This window comes from Procambarus clarkii, chromosome 64 (assembly GCF_040958095.1).
Source record: "Procambarus clarkii isolate CNS0578487 chromosome 64, FALCON_Pclarkii_2.0, whole genome shotgun sequence".
NCBI lineage: Eukaryota > Metazoa > Arthropoda > Malacostraca > Decapoda > Cambaridae > Procambarus > Procambarus clarkii.
This window is the reverse complement of record NC_091213.1, coordinates 7127449-7145558: the sequence shown is the minus strand read 5'-3', so window position 1 is coordinate 7145558 and position 18110 is coordinate 7127449. Positions and strand designations below refer to the sequence as shown.

The following is an 18110-nucleotide window of genomic DNA, read 5'->3' as shown; positions in this document are numbered from 1 at the left end:
GCCTGGAAAGTTGACGAAGGTAGGGGGACTTGCAGATTGCTAAAGAAGCGGGGCCAGATTTGTAAGGTTTCCCATCATACAATAAGTCAAAATGAAAATTTTGCTTGGTGAAAGTAGCTCATAGAGCCTGGAAAATTTTAGCGTATGAATGATAACTATTAAGGAGGGCCGACAATGCAGGAGCAGCAGAAACCAAAACCCCCCACAAGAGGAGCCTCTCTAAGAGTCCCCACGTCCTCTGAGAGCCAATCAGAATGAAGTTCCAGGAGGCTCAAGAAACCCACGACAGAAGGCAGCCATGAAGGTCATCTGCAACCGAACAGCCGATAGCTGGGGGACCTGAGCATGCAGCTGCAAACGATCCACACCACAAGAAAGAGCAGGAGCGAAGAGGCATGCATTAAGGGACTCTAAAGAATCCCCCAGAAACACCTGCAAGACAGTAGACACCTCTTGCCACTCAAGTGTGCGGGTATGACAGTGTAAAGGCACACGATTGGAAGCTGTACCCTTGAATACAAACTCACGAAACCCGTCCTTACTTGCTTATAGTATATGTACTTTAAACCAAGGGTGTAGAACCAATCTGCATTTATAAACACTTCAAACATGAGAAAGACCACCTTGGACCAGTACCATATTTTTGCATTGGAAGGACTCAAGAAACAAAGTGTGTGCATTACATTTATTTAGACACAGGAAAAGGGATAATACACTAACAACCAAAAATCTCTCTCACAGATTAAAGATTACAGTTCCAGACACTCGGCTATAAATGGAGGTCAGTAACTTCACACAGTACAGTGGGTACCTCACTAGCACACACCACATAACTTGTGTGTGTGTGTGTGTGTGTGGAGTCTTAGCCCCCTGTCTTGTGGAGTGCAGGGACGCTCCTCTCACAAAAACGTGCAGGAAAACTTTACATACAGAATCATGCTCCTTTACTAATACATACTCTCAAGCACAAATAAAACATAAAAAGTAACACAAAATCTGGTATAGCATTTTAACTACGAGAAACATTTACATTAACAAGCATAAAAGACAAACCTTATATACCAGTCATTACAACAGAAACCACGCTAAGCTCCAAGTGAAAACAAAAGACAATCTGCTAGCCAGGACGACTTTGGAACCTCATAACGCACCCAATAAGGGAAGGAAGAACCAAACTCAAAGGAAGCCGGGTCCATAATTGAGGCATAAACTGGGTTGTGCAGGAGGTATGTACATTGGGCCTCCCAAGCCACATTCGAGGAAACTCAGGAGTAATGAAACCTCCAGGAGGACAAAACCGAAGAGCCCAAAGGCACTCGGAAACAAACCCTGGAGAAAGCTGCGCCCAACTCGAACTCGTACAGGGAGGGGGACTAAGAAAACCCCTCCCCACCATTGACACCTCATACAGGGTGAGTATTGGCACCTCTGTACAGGCACCCTTGGCCACCCAAAACCAACAGAATTGTCAAGGAAGCAACAAGGGGGTGAACTGCACCAAACCCTAGGTGAAAAAGGTGGTTAGGTGGAAAATTCTCAAGGAAAAAAATGGCAAAATGATGTAAAACCCATGAAAAGGGACCGAAATAAAAGCCCAGAACCCCCTAGGACCAAACCAAGGAAAACGAGCAACAGGGAGAATCATAGTACCAAGCGAACATATAAGCTGGAGGCCCACCTCGACATGTCAGGTAGGTCATGAGAACCCACAGTGCACCCCACCCGCAATACACACTCCTGACCCGAGGAAAAACAGACAGTCTAAGACAACGGGCTTACCTGAAGGGTGAGGGCCACCACAAGCGAGCAGACTCCTTAAAGAAGTGTATCCCAAACACACAATGGAAGATATCCCTGACAGTGTAAGGGAAGCACTTAAGGAGCACACAGAGAAGAGAACCCAGAGCACATACCACTCTGAGCACACTAAACTCCTTGCTCACGCTACACTAACACACAAAAGAACAGCCTCAAGGGCAAACACCACTTAAATAAACAAGAGACTGGAGCCAGAGTGACTTGAGTGGGAGACCAGGCACTGGATACATCAGAATAAGAACTGATGGTCGAGCAACCAGCTGACCCGGCCAGCCTCCCTCCTTCCCCCAAACGAGGGTAAAAGGTTTGGTGAACAAGGTCGCTCTAGTTTCACAAATTTTAATTAATTTTTTTTACATTGTTAAGGGAGTTCTTTTGGAGGTTTTGAGGCTGCAGTTTCATTTCTAACCAAGCAGTAGTTGGTTTTGTTTTGCTGACTTTTTGGGTGCCTTTCCATGGTGGTGGTATACATAAATAACCTTACATAAAAGATTTTCACAGTGATATTGCTCTTGTACCTCTCTGAGGGGCCAAGTTCTGGCTCATAGTCTCTGGTAGGCCAATAAGAACTCGGTGACTGGTGGCACCTAGTAGTGTGGAATTGTATCAGTGTAGTAGCTTCAGGAAGCCACAAGGAGTTCCCCCCAGATAGAGGCAAGAAACAACTACACAGCAGTGAAAAGAAAGGCAGAAAGAAATTTTGAGAAAGGTTTAGCAGGACAAATGTTAAACAAAATCAGGGATATTCTATAAATTCATCAAAAGAAAATTGCAGGTAAATAATAAAATTCAGAGGTTGAAAATAGGGAACAGATTCACTGGGAATGAAAAGTTAATGTGTGAAACACTAAATGAACAGTTCCAAAGGGTGTTTGTGCAAAATGAAGTTTTTAGAAAACCAGACAATACGAACTTTAGATAATAACAGTACATAGCAAGGTCTCGAGACAAAGAAAGGAAATAAGGAAATAAATAGCTCAAGGAAATAAGTAGCAACAAAGCAGTTGGCCCAGATGGAGTGTCACATTGGATCTTCAGAGAGAGTGCACATCTGAGCTAAGCATTCCACTTCAATTGATTTTTTCAGGCATCTTTAGGTACAGGAATCTTAGACATATAGAAAAAGGCAACATAGTTCCAATATACAAAAATGAAAGCAGGGAAGACCCCTCTTAAAGGCCTGTATCATTGATGAGCATAGTTGTCAAAATATTGGAAAAAAAGTCAAAACCATATAGGTAAAACACCTGGAGAGAAATGACAATATCAGAAAGACAGTATGGTTTTTGATCAGGAAAATCCTGTATAACAAATCCATTTAGTTTCTATGATAGAGTCACAGACTTTACAAGAGAGAGATGGTTGGGTTGACTACATTTATCTGGACCTAAAAATGGCTTTTGACAGAGTTCCACATAAGAGATTGTTCTGGAAACTTGAATATACTGGAGGAGTGACAGGGAGGCTTCTAACAATGAAAAATTTTCTAACTGGCAGAAATATGAGGGCAGTAATCAGAGGCAATGTATCAGACTGGAGAAATGTTACGAGTGGAGCACCACAGGGTTCAGTTTTTGCACTAGTAAATTTCATTGTCTATATGAACGGTAATTACCAAATACAAAATTGGCTATCTTCCCCAACCCGGATGTACTAGCTAGTGATGTCACCTGATTGCAGTCAGAATAAGGAGATTTGCTAATTTCACAGTTTTAGAATTATTACTGCCCATCTTAGAGATCTCAATGATCTTTTAGAGGGATTGTTTAATAGTTAAATGTGTTCTTAAGTAGTGGAATGAGGCACGTTCTTCACTCCACTTCTCCTGGACAATGGGTTTTGGCCATTTGAAAAGTTACTTGCCTTCTTGGGGCTCATGGTCACTCAAGGTTTGAAGTGCTAGTGGTCACCCGTGCAGACTCTTGGCTGTCAACAGGGAAGAAACCGAAGAGCCCTGCTCAGAATTTACCATTTATTTGATTATGTAAAAAATGTGGCATCCCTAATGGTAAACAAGCAAATATCTTAGTCAATTCTCACCAACACTGATAACATTTAACAGCAGTTAATAAATCAAATCAAGTTCTCTAGGGTTGAGTTGGTGGTGGAGAAGAATGATCATGACTTACCAGAAGGCTGACAGTGTTAAAACATGTAACAAATAACTTCAAAGACAGATGAGCAAGTAATACAGACAAGTCTCTCCTCTATTATCAAGATAAAATAAGAACAGACTTAAGACTGAAAAGCAAGAGACAAAAACAAAACATACCTTGGAAAGATCCTCCGCTTGTTATCTAGGTAGGTATAAACAGCTTTCTGAATTATGGCAAAGTTGCTGAGGGATAATGACACTTCCTCAAGAGCCCGAACATCCCCAACCACATCCAGCAGTTGCTTTGCAGAAACAGTCTCCTCCATCACTGCTACCCATTTTCTGTCTAGCTCCTAAGCATCGTTTCCAATATTGGTTTAACAATACATGGATAAGTCATTCAAAGGTAGAATTAAACAGTAGGAACATTGTTATATAATTAATAAAATAAAGTATTTAAGCTCTTCAAACTCAAACCATCAAAATGTTCTCACAAATAAGTAAGAATATACTTTTGCTCACATTTTATTATTAGTTTAGATATATATACAGAGATGAAGAGTTACTATAGATATAAATTATATAACTTAATTATATAAATTATTTATAAGCATAATTTTATAAGGTGAATCTTCAATGTGTATCAACAAATACAAGAGACAGACTTTCTGTATGCCAGATTGCCAAGCCATAAAGAAACAATATAGTTCTAAGAGAATAATTATAGTATATAATAGGTATTACTAAACTGTAGCCAATAAAGGCATCCTTAGAACTTAAGCTAGACATAACCAACAATGCAAAAATCATTAAGCAAATCTTTAAAACCCCCTTTACCTGGTTGATACCTGGTTGATGGGGTTCTGGGAGTTCTTCTACTCCCCAAGCCCGGCCCGAGGCCAGGCTCGACTTGTGAGAGTTTGGTCCACCAGGCTGTTGCTTGGAGCGGCCCGCAGGGCCACGTACCCACCACAGCCCGGCTGATTCGGAACTTCTCTTAGAAAACCGTCCAGTTTTCTCTTGAAGATGTCCACGGTTGTTCCGGCAATATTTCTTATGCTCGCTGGGAGGACGTTGAACAACCGCGGACCCCTGATGTTTATACAGTGCTCTCTGATTGTGCCTATGGCACCTCTGCTCTTCACAGGTTCAATCTTGCATTTTCTTCCATATCGTTCACTCCAGTACGTTGTTATTTTACTGTGTAGATTTGGGACCTGACCCTCCAGTATTTTCCAGGTGTATATTATTTGGTATCTCTCTCGTCTCCTTTCTAGAGAGTACATTTGGAGAGCTTTGAGACGATCCCAATAATTTAGGTGTTTTATCTCGTCTATGCGTGCCGTATATGTTCTCTGTATTCCCTCTATTTCGGCAATCTCTCCTGCTCTGAAGGGGGAAGTGAATACTGAGCAGTACTCGAGACGGGACAGCACAAGTGACTTGAAGAGTACAACCATTGTGATGGGATCCCTGGATTTGAAAGTTCTCGTAATCCATCCGATCATTTTTCTGGCTGACGCGATATTTGCTTGGTTATGCTCCCTAAACGTTAGATCGTCGGACATCATTATTCCCAAATCCTTGACATGCTGTTTTCCTACTATGGGAAGATTCGATCCTTTCCCCCTATATGCAGTATATGTATGTATAAGGTGACTGCGTGGATGTGTTTGATGAGTGAGCCTAGCGGGTGAGTGATCCTGACGGGTAAATTGGGTAATGCATGGGTGGGTTGGGGAAACAGGTGGCATATATGGTTTGAGGTTTGTGGAGGCAGATGTGAGAAGTGGATTGGGGGTATGGGTAATAAATGGGGGATGCGGTTGGGTAGTGGTCGACCCTGAATGGGTCTGGTAGGGGTCTGGTAGAAAATAGTGGCTGTGTAGAATATGGAGGCACGGGTCAGTGGGGTAAACAAGCAAAGTTGGGTGGGGTACACAAGAAAAGATGGGAGGGGTGGTGTTGGCAAGGAAAGGTAGGTGGGATGGGCACCATGGATTCATGGAAAAGTTGGTGTGGTGTGCAGGCGTGGAAAAGTAGAATGTGATGGCTATGTAATTACAGTATATAATGACGTTAAGCATAACTACCTTAATTACAAGATGAGAGGTATGATCATAGTGTCCAATCTCCCTTATAATCTTTGTCATGCAATGCTTTGAAACTGTTGATAGTTTTGGCATCCACTAGCTTTGCACTTAGTTGTTCCAACTGTTACAACTCTGTTTGCAAAAAGATAACTTTTGCATATATTTTTCGGTACCTCTGTTTTCTTAGCTTGAATCTATGGCCTCTCATTCTTGAGGTTGCAGGTTTATAAATTCCACCACCACAGCACTAATCAACCAGGGGCTCAGTGAGGCCATCACCAGCACACACACACATAGGCTCAGGAACCTGTACACCTGTTGATTGACGGTTGAGAGGCGGGACCAAAGAGCCAGAGATCAACCCCCGCAAGCACAACTAGGTGAATACAACTAGGTGAGTACACACTTCTAGATCCATTTGTCGATATCTTGTACTTTCATGCTCTTTTTGAGAGTGTATTTGCTTGTTACCTTGCATATCTCAGTTTTAACTTTGCTTCTGTTGAAGTTTCAGGGTTATCTTCCCCTGGCATGCTATTTAATGAAGATCATCTGTGAATAGCTGATGACCACCAAAACTGTTCTGAGCTGTCATAGGCTCTGTATGGTACTGCAGGATGTTTGATCAATTACCTAAGTATAGTTACAGGATGAGAGCTACAATCGTGGTATCCCGTCTTCCCAGTACTCTGTCATATAACACTTTGAAACCACTGATGGTTTTGGCCTCCACCACCACGTCACTTAGCTTGTTCCAACCATCTACTACAGTACTTTGTTTGCAAAAGAAAACTTTCTAATATTTTTTTGCACCTTTGTTTCCTTGGCTTGAATCTGTGTCCTCTTGTTCGTTAAGTTGCTGGTTTCAGGAATTCTTCTTTGTCAATTTGGTAGATTCCTGTTATCAATTTGATCTTGATTATCTCGAGATGATTTTCGGGGCTTTAGTGTCCATGCGACCCGGTCCTCGACCAGGCCTCCACCCCCAGGAAGCAGTCCGTGACAGCTGACTAACACCCAGGTACCTATTTTACTGCTAGGTAACAGGCGCATAGGGTGAAAAACTCTGCCCATTGTTTCTCGCCGGCGCCCGGGATCGAACCCGGGACCACAGGATCACAAGTCCAGCGTGCTGTCCGCTCGGTCGACTGGCTCCCTTGAGGTTGGATTTCTTTGTGCATTTGAAGAGAAGCATAGGAGGGAGAATTCCTGGACTACAGCCAGAGTGCATGGGGGATCAATGCACTGCCTACTTTGCCTTCTGGGTTTTTCCCCTCAATTGTTCCATGTTTGGATTGTAGGGATCTACCTTTTTTCTAACTTTGCTGGGTACCAACGTTGGTTTTTACTTTTTGGGCGTGATGTAAGTTTTATTGCTGGCATTTAGCTTCGGCCATGCCTCCATAATGGGTGACAAACGTTCAAGTTATTGCATTTTCAGATTTCATGCCTTTTACTGCTTGCTCTATCATCCCAGACAGTTGTTTAGACCTGTGGTTAATTTCTCAAACTGCATGAATGGGGTTTGCTTCCTGATGTGCGAAGTGCTTATGTCGAGTCCCTAACCCCTTTTCTGAGGTACCATCGTTTTCTGATTCACGTGGACTGCCATTCTCCAGGAGGACAGAGGACCTCTGTGGGTGGCTCTTTCTTCTTTTAGGAGCAAAGGGAGGGCATTTGACAAGCAGCTGACTTCCTGTCCCCATAGAGGCCATGAGGGAGATAATGACCCTTGGGTAAATTCAAGTACATTGTAGGGAAGATGGAACATTACAAGCATAGGTCTCCTTTAACTACACTTCGAAAATTACACATGGAATAACTTCACAATTGTTTTGTAATGATCTTACATTAATAAACTTTGTATTTCTCCTATCATTTCTGTATTATAAAATAGATTAGAAATTTGATATAATTTAAAAAAATACAAGCTAATGTCAAAATAGCAAGTAAACTGGTAGGCTTGAATGTAGTTCTTGCTTCTATTATTATACTTTTCTAATCAATAGTTAGCACTACACACTTTGTATTTTGGCCTTTTGTCAAAGCCATGAGAATACATTATATGCACAAATAAATCCCATTAACGTGATGTATCAATAAGAAAATCAGTAGAAGTCACGAGGAGGATTCGTACCTATGCACTAGGTACTTCCAGGCTAACCCTTGAGACCACTACATCACGACATGTCAAAAGCATTGCAACCTGGGATTTAACTGAACCCTCTAGGGCTCCTAAGGTTTCCATTGAAGTCTAATCAATCAGGCTTCTACTGATTTTCTCACTGATACATCATGTTAATATGATTTCTTTGTGCATTTGAAGAGAAGCATAGGAGGGAGAATTCCTGGACTGCAGCCAGAGTGCATGGGGGGAATTGTGCAAAACCCTGATTAGGCTTCAGTGGAAGCCTCAGAAACACTAGAGGATTCAGTTGAATCCCAGGTTGCAATACTTTTGACTATGTTGTGGTAGAGTGGTTTAAAGCATTTGCCTGGGAGTACCAGTGCTTAGGTTCAATCCTCCTCAAGCTCCTACTGATTTTCTCATTACATTATAGACAAAATTGAGATATTTTATATTTGTTTTAAGTTAATTCAAGGATAGTGTGAAACCATCAACACCTAAACAAATACTACTACACGTGTCCACCAATGTAACCACCATTCAAGAAACAGGGCCTCATTACATCTTGAGACTAAAACTAGATGCACAGACTTTATGCTTTATTTAGACACACAAATTACCTAGCCTGCTCTAATGAAGCCAATCATAAATGGGAAAGATAGTCAAGAATATTGACATTACATACTATGTGACAGACTGAATTGTACTGTACAGTAAAGTGTAGGAAAGAATCTAGGTGCAGTAGGACTCATGAAAGAAGGCACACATATGCATATTAAATGTTCAGCATAACAATAATGATTATTGGATAAAATATACAAGGAAAATTTACATCATTTATACATAAAAAATGAAACACACCTTAAACAGTTTGAATTCATCTGGAAGTTGAACTGGTAGATCAGGAGTGGAAAAGACAGGAGTTAACTCCATCCAGAGTGTCTGTACCTGCAGACAAGAAATATCTCATGTGTTAACTTTTATCCAAGGTTACACATACAGTGCACACAAAATTTCAATTTAACTACTAATTGTGGGCATTGGAATGTGATTGCCCACCATAAAGTGGTGGACAACCAAATCAAGTATATTAACCACTGTGATGCGCCAAGTTTATTGTAATTATTACTTAAGTGTAATTATTACCTAAGTGTAGTTACAAGATGAGAGCTACGCTCGTGGTGTCCCGTCTTCCCAGCACTCTTTGTCATATAACGCTTTGAAACTACTCCCTGCACTGGGAGAAGGCACTCTCCCAGGGAGTGTCCTGAGAGGACACTCCCTGCAATACCTCAAATCTTACCTTACTGACAGGCTCCAGTATATTTCTGTGAATAGTTCAATTTCTCCCACCCTACCCATCAACATTGGTGTTCCTCAGGGCAGCATACTTGGCCCTCTCCTCTTTCTCATCTACATTAATGACCTTCCAAATGCCTCCTAACACCTCAAACCAATTCTATTTGCTGACGACACAACCTTCATTTACTCCAGTCCTGACCCCCTTGCCCTAAATGCCACAGTAAATACTGAGCTAAATAAAGTCCATCTTTGGCTAACTGCCAACAAACTCACCCTTAACATTGACAAAACTTTCTATATTCTGTTTGGCAATAAATCCTCTAATCAAATAAATCTCAAAATAAACAATACCCAAATATGTAACAAATTAGATGGCAAGTTCCTTGGGTTCTCATTGATCACAAACTGAATTTCCAGGGACACATCCTAAATATATAAAAAAAAAGTTTCAAAAACTGTTGGCATTCTTTCTAAGATCGGATATTATATACCCCACCCTGCCCTGGTGACACTCTATTACTCATTACTCCCTCATCTATCCATATCTCAACTATGGTATTTGTGCTTGGGGTTCTACTACCCAAAATCATTTACGTCCTCTAATTACTCAACACAAAGCTGCTATTAGGACAATGTCCAACTCTGGCCCCAGACATCACTCGGTACCCCTACTCAAATCTCTGAATATGTTAGATATTAAGTCACTGCACATTCTCTCATGTGTATTATACATATATAAAATGCTGAACTGTAATGCCAATCCTGACCTCAAAAGCTTCATTGAAGGTTGTAACAGAACCCATGAGCACCACACCAGAAATAAATACAGTTTTGATATTCCAAGAGTACGACTTAATCAAACTAGAAATGCTCTACAAATCAAGGGACCCAGAATGTGGAATGACCTTCCCAACCATGTTAAAGACTGTACCTCTCTCAACCAGTTTAAGACAAAAACGAAGCACTACCTAATAAATTCCCTGTAATCTACCTTACCCCTCAATTGTCAACCCCATGTCTTGTTTTTTTTTTTTTAAACAACGCTGTTTGTCGACCTAATTGTATTTGTGCTGCTTTTTCAGCCATGTTCCCCCCTCTTTTATCTCTATTTTTATTTGTTCTCAACACATTTTATTCTTTATACCCAATTAGTATTAAGCTTTAGTCATTAATGTTTTACCTGCCCGAAACACTTTGCGTAATAGTGGCTTTAGGCATTGTATGTACTAGCTCTATCTATAAATCCATCAATCTTTGTAAAATCTCTTGTATGTATGTACCTTACCTAAATAAACATTTATACATTTATTTATTTATTTATTTATTTATTACTAATGGTCTTGGCCTCCACCACCTTCTCTCCTAACTAGTTCCAACCGTCTACCACTCTGTTTGCGAAAGTGAATTTTCTTATATTTCTTCGGCATCTGTGTTTAGCTAGTTTAAATCTATGACCTCTTGTTCTTAAAGTTCCAGGTCTCAGGAAATCTTCCCTATCGATCTTTATACACAATACTACGCACAGTGCTTATTATCACCACAATCCTGCTGTTATCACAATACTGGTCACTAAATCCTGTAAATACATAATTGACCACAAATTTAATTTGGAAAGGAACCTAAGAAGTCGTTTGAAGATTCCTAGATGGATGAAATAATGCTGTGGTGCTGTGGCTACCGCTGTGAACATCGTGAACAGCATTTTATCACTAATATTTGAACATTGTACACAGTCATTATCACACTGGAAATCACACACACATTATCACACACATCAACAAACTGGAAAAGGTGCAAAGACATGCTATTAAGTGGCTCCTAGAACTGAAGGGCAAGAGCTACAAAGAAAAGGATAGAGGCATTAAATATGCCAAAACTAGAAGACAAAAGAAAAAGGGGGTGAGATGATCACTACGTACAAAATAGTAACAGGAATTGATAAAAGTGATAGGGAAGATTTCCTGAGACCCGGAATTTCAAGAACAAGAGGTCATAGATTTAAACTAACTAAACACTGATGCCGAAGAAATACAAGAAAATTCACTTTCGCAAACAGAGTGGTAGACGGTTGGAACAAGTTAGGTGAGAAGATGGTGCGGGCCAAGACCGTCAGTAGTTTCAAAGCGTTATGTGACAGAGTGCTGGGAAGACGGAACACCACGTGCATAGCTCTCATCCTGTAACTACACTTAGGTAATTACTTATGTAATTACTTATGTAATTACTCCGTACTTCGGAAGTGAGTAATAATCAACGAAGTAGTCCATGGTACACAGCGCGACTTCGCTCTCGTTGCACCAGGTACAGATAGATTTTCACTTCCCGTTTCTTCATTCTGTGTGCTTGCAAAATAACGCACTCACACACACCCTTGACTTTAGTACTTATAGGTTGTATATAGCCCAGCTTGTAAAGCATAAGGTAGCCTTGAAAAGATTATAGGAAAAGATCAATTTGTAAGGTAGTCTTGAAAAGATCGCTTTGTAAGGTCCCACATTGGAAGAGATTCAGTCATTCTCAAAGAGTGTCAGTCAATCTGGAAGAAATTCAGGCATTCTGGAAGAGATTCTGGAAGAGATTCTGCTATTCTTGAAAATATCTATGGAAAACACCACCATGGAATCTGCTTACACTGTTCATCTATGCTACTTGTATCAGATGCATCATCACTGAACCCAGAAAATGATTCATCTATGCATCGTCTATATAAATTAGAGATGGCATAGGTGGGCAAGGGTGGCGTTCAGAGCAACAACTGGATACGCTCACTGTATCGTCCTCATAGGTGCTGTATCACTTGCATCCGACCTTTGTGTTAGGTCCTTATTGCGCCTAGCTTCACCAATATTATGACCCTTATGTTCTTCAAACAATAAGGTCTGAATTTCACCGACAGAGCGCGATCGTTCAACACTGCGTCGGACATGTGTTTGGGAGCCAGAGGCACGTGTGCCACCCATGGTTGCTTACTCAGTACTAACCCAGCCAGCAGCCCTAGGGCATTCTTGGAATTTTTTCCAAGATGGCCGCCTCTCACTGGAGGTCCTAAGAGTCCATTTCGTACACAACCTACCGCACACACAATCTGAATGGGTACCAAGTATTCAAAAGGTGTTTTCTCGGATGGCGCAGATTCCAACCGACCGAGTTTTCTCAATTGGCGCAGCACAGGGGTTAAACGGAAGGAATATTGGGGTGGGACCCAATCATTCAAAACCTATTTCTCACTGAAAATAACACTAGCCTCAGGTCTTGAACCTGTACAGGTTCCAGATTGAAGCAGGAATTAACAATGATTACAACCTATCAATTACCAAAACAGGAGTAAGAATTAAAATGAGGCCATCACAAAACATGCAAATTTTTTTACAGCCAAGTGTGCTAGGAAACTAGTTTGATTTATTTTTGGAGGATTACATGGGATGTAATACATACCTGGATGCTATGGGATGAATAATAAAACTCCTAACCAAATTTATAATTTGTTATTTAACTAAAGTAAAGTATTAATGTACTCCCAAACTGTACTGTGAGCATGACAAAGGGCTGGAGACCAATGACACCGATTGGATTGGTGAGTGCGAGTCACAAAACTCAAGCCGGGAGCCTGGGTGACCATAAAGAGAGCAAAGGCAAAGGAAGGCAACAGAGAATAGAACCCCCAGAAAACCCAAAAAGGAATCCGGCATTGCAGCAGCTAGTGCAAGGCCGGGCCCCCGAAGTCTGCACCTGGTCATTGCGAGATCAATGAAAGTGGTTGCATCAAAGAAACCAGAACAGCATTTGAAGCCAAACCTTGTCCAGAGGGAAAATAAGGGCAAATTTCAGGCAATACTGTAGGGCCACATGTGGAATATGGCCCAACAGTATCAAAGCCATAAGCTGAAGGAAGTTACTGAATGGACTTGCCTGTTTAAAAATACCTAAAGATTCTGGTGACTGAAGTGAGCTCCTACCTTCAACCATAAAGTAATCGTCTCCTGCACTATCCGTAGGGTACTTTCCCACTCCTTCACTTCATCTGTAAACACAAACTAGTATTAATCAACAGATAACAGAAGATACATATGCAAATGAGAAACATCAGCAATGGGTTTAGGAAATACCTGTTGATATGTAACAAAATATAAAAGCATTCCTACTCATGTTAATAATGCACTGAGTGTAAGGAAATGCACCAGCACAATAAGGACCTGTGGATAAGCAAGGCACCTGACAACTATCACTACCTAAGGAAAAGAACCTTTTCAAATTATCTTGCCCCTTCAACTCTCATATCAGGAATAGTTGAGGGCCACAGACATAACACTACAAACCAGATATGAGGGGATGATTTCATCAAGACATTTAAAATACAAAGAACAACTGCTTCAAGTTCAAGAAGCCATAATGAAGGATAAAAAAGGATGCTTTTTCACCCATAGGGTTATAAACCCATGGAATCACCTGTCAAAACCATAAATGCCAAGACATTACTTCAGTTTAAAATTCTGCATGAAAAAATCTTCAGGAACAAAGCAGGGATCTTTGATAAGCCACCAGCTTCCTGTCCCCAATCGAGGCCACTAGAAATGGTGACTTGGGTAATTTTAGACTAATGTAAAGCCACTATTTAGGTGCACAGAGTGCAAGAAACCCAGCATTGAATGAATTGAAATGCCAGTTTCTGTGTGAGACCCAATGGCTCCTTGAAGCTACAATGTTGATATAGTGCCAAACTCCTAGGTGCCATCAGTCATGTAGTTTTTAGGTCTACCAGGAACCATGAACCAGAACCTGGCCCCTTCTAAAGGGGCGCAGAGAGCAGTCGCATTATGATAAAATTGTCTGTGAATTTTAATTTTGTCTGCCACCACTGGGGAAGCACCCACAGTCAGCAAAACAAAACACACCACTACTGGTTAGAAGGAAGACCGATGCCTCAAAATCACTAAAAGAACTCCCCCAACAATTTAAATGATCAAAAATTTATGAAACTAACACTAGCTCATTCACCACACCTTTCTCCCCCCTCGTTTGGTGGAAGGAAAGAGAGGCAGACTGGGTCAACCTGCTACTCCACCCTCAGTTGTGTGGTGATGGAAAAACCACCGAGTCGTAAGTGGATAGAGGTTGTCAGCAAGTCACCGGGGCTCACCCAGAAATTGGTATTTCATTACATTCAACACTGGTTTTCTGGAGGAAGCCCTTTGTGGCTCCTTGAAGCCATGGAGAAGGTGAAGAAAAAGGATGTACCAGGGAGGAGGGAGTACCACAGGTACTACAACAAAGAAGATACCACCAGCTGCAACACACGACCCAAGGCCACACAAGGCCGACAAGGTCCAGGAACAGAAATGAGAAACCAGGCCGCCAGGATCTTGGACCATCACTAAACACCCACTCGCCCAAAAGTGGTCCACAACATATCGGCTAACATCCAACAGAGCGGGCACACAGATGAACACCATGGGCATGAGGGCAGATTGCATGCTGGTAAAATGTGAAGACACAGCAGATTTCTCTACCCAAAAGTGTGTAGAAATTCACTAAACAAGAAGGAATGGTTTAACAGATATTGACCAGCATTTCATATCAAAGGAACCAAGTGAATAAAATTAAAAGAATACAGTTATGAATACAGCAACACCCATACATACCAGAGGGATTTTTTAGTATAAGGACAAAAATGGCAAGAAATATCCAAACTCTTCCAGAATTAATGGAAGAGTTAATGAAAGAGCTAATGGAACTTTGGAGGCCTGGTCAGGGACTGCCACAGGGACGTGGAGCCCTGAAATCAATGCAAGGTAATCATCGCAATGTAACTCGGTCAAATGCTAGACAGGACACAATGTAGCACCCCTTTCTGCCACATCTAACTTTTTCAATGTTAGAGCTGTCAGTAAATGCAACGGGTTAGATTTTAAATGTAAAATCTAGGAATGTTCTACCTCTACTGAGGTAGAACAATTCTATTGTTCTACTGTTCTCAGTTCTACTGAGTTCACAAAGGTTTCCTTTTAAGCTCCTTTTAACCAAAAAGAAATGTCCTTTTGACAATGTCGTGGCCTAGTTGACTAGGGCGTGTGCATGGGAACACCCACCTCATAGGTCCGAATCCTCATAACAGCTCCTACAGTTTTCTTATTGACACATCACGTTAGTGTGACTACTTTGTGTACCGAAAGAGAAGCGTCAGAGGTAGAACATTCCTGGATGACAAAGCCAGAGTGCACAGGCGAAATGTGTGAAAATCCTGGTCCGGCTTCAGTGGAAACCTCAGGAAACCCTTGTGAGCTATGTATAACTTCAGGTTGCAATCCTTTTGACCATGAATGGCCTAGTTGACTAGGGGGTGTGTGTGTGGGAACACCCACTGCCTAAGTTTGAATACTTATCACAGGTACGGATTTTCTCATTGACATCACGTTAGTGTGATTACTCTGTGTATCTGTGGATGGCCTATGAACTCTTTTAAATGTAAAATGTTCATAGGCCATCACTCCCTTTCCCTCTCTGGAGGGAGGCCAAGTTCTGGCTTGTGGTCCCCAGTAGGCCAATAAAACTCCTCAATTGATGACGACTAGTAGTATGGCACTAAATCAGCGTCATAGCTTCAGTGAGCCGATAGGTCTTCCCTCAGAAAAACCTTCAACTTTTAATATGGAAATTATTTCCCAAAACTGGGACACAACATCAGTACTCTTAAAAGTACGTAAATTAACCCAGCCTGGTTAAGACAGTTGGGAAAACCTACCTTGGCATGTTGAAGTGCAGCATGCATGTCACCAGTGAACCCCACCAGCCAAGATGCTCCAACCAGGGTAAAGATGGAAGCTCAAAACTCCAGACTTGTCCCAACGTGAAGACTAGTGAGGTGGACCACTAAAGGAGCATTACCAGAACACTCCAAGGAAAAGAACCCTGGCAGCACAAGGGAAAGCACTAGTGTGTGCCCAGAAACCCTGAACACCTGCAGCTCCAAGTGCACCAAACTCCTGGCCCACCTGCACCAAAGTGCAAGGAACAGCCACCAAGGCAAAAGAAAACCCAAGAAAAACACTGGGTCTTCTGACTCTGGTCACCGGTAGGACAAATAGAACTTCCACTACTAATTTGACCCTTCAGTAAAGCTTGTGGCAATCTCAGCAAGGTAGCTTCAGGAGCCTCCAGGGGGCTCCCTCCAGAAATCCCCTGGAACAATGTGGTGACCTTTGACAAGCTGCCAGTGTCCTATTCCCGTCAACCTCACCAGAGCAACCCCTCAAGTAAATTCAGATAAATACATTTACACCTCTCATGTTTCTAATAATTTATATAACTTACCTTGAAATGGTCCAACAAAGGGAGAGTTTTTAATGGTATGTGTTGTAATGAGATGGTCCTCCACCAGCTCCCGCACTTCTTGCAGCCCTGCCAGTACCTCTACATCAGCCTCTCTGTAACATAACACACAAGCAAGGTCTATTTTTGCTCAGGAACTACAAACTATATAACTACAAACTAGGAATTATAACTACAAACTGCTAGGTGACCAAACCTCAGTATAACAGAAAATAGAAGTACTAGATCATAAATAAAAAAAAAAATAGTGAGCATTGTTATTATTAGATGACAATCCAAGTACTTCTATACAAGACTATCAGTCAGTTTATAACAAATGCTGTCAAAATAATAAGACAGCACTTCAAGAAAATTAAAGCAGATCAAGATCTTTATATCATAGGTATTACTGGTAGGAAGATGGTTCAGGCATCCATTAAAGCATTGAGGAATTCAAAATAGACACCTCTTAATTGATGATTCTTTTCTTTGACTGCACTCACAGGCACTGTCACTTTGTGGTCTGCTACAGTTTCTCCACCTCAACATTTTCCTCTCAATGGAATGAGTTTTCACATTCTTTCCCTTATCACTGGACGTGTCTCTTTCTTTCTTCTTGTCTCATACTTTCTTATTTGTATTCATTTGTTGAGACCTTTTTCATTCTTTCTACAGTCTCATGTTGCTCAGTATAAGAAAAGTATTATATATAAATGGTTTCCAATTCATGGGGGCAGGACGTTTGTTAGTTTATTAACAGCATCGATGGCCATGGACGACACTCACGTCCACTTTTTTCTAGAGTCCTAGCCGTAGAAAGCGCTCACGTCCAATACAAAAATATTTGTATAAAATTCATTTTTTATCCCATTGACTTTGGGACAGTTTTAAAATAAGCGCCCTTAGAGTGTGCACAATTTGATACCAAAATGAAAGATGTAACACGAAACCTGATGTCAGAACACTTGAAAGATTATAAATATGTTTTTGGTCAAAATATTAAAATATTTGTTAAAATTCTATTTATTGTGCTATTATTTTGGGACTAGTTTTAAAATGCGCGCCTTTACATTGCGTACAATTTGATACCAAAATGAAAGATGTAACACAAAAATTTATGTCACAACACTGGAAAGATATAAATAATTTTGTGATGATAAGCATACAAAATTAAAATATATGTTAAAATTCCAGTTATTGCTCTATTATTATGAGACTAGTTTTAAAATACGCACCTTTATATTGCAAACAATTTGATACCAAAATGAAAGACGTAACACGAAAATTGATGTTATCAAACTGAACGAGTATACACATTAGGATGCGTTGTGCCAATTGGTGCTCGTTTACAGGTAACTTTAGGCTTTCC

The 18110-nt window shown here is 41.0% G+C and overlaps 1 protein-coding gene across 2 annotated transcripts in view; it reads right to left on the bottom strand.

The window, feature by feature from the left end:
* The window catches only part of LOC123768912 (dynein axonemal heavy chain 7), a 339155-nt gene that overhangs the window by 224562 nt on the left and 96483 nt on the right, over positions 1-18110 (bottom strand). For both annotated transcript variants that reach the window (XM_069309142.1, XM_069309143.1), the window contains 4 exons: positions 16745-16857; positions 13393-13457; positions 8996-9082; positions 4091-4266 (listed from right to left, as the gene is read on the bottom strand). In XM_069309142.1, coding sequence (XP_069165243.1) covers positions 4091-4266; positions 8996-9082; positions 13393-13457; positions 16745-16857 — 441 coding nt within the window. The remainder of the gene's footprint in view (positions 1-4090; positions 4267-8995; positions 9083-13392; positions 13458-16744; positions 16858-18110) is intronic.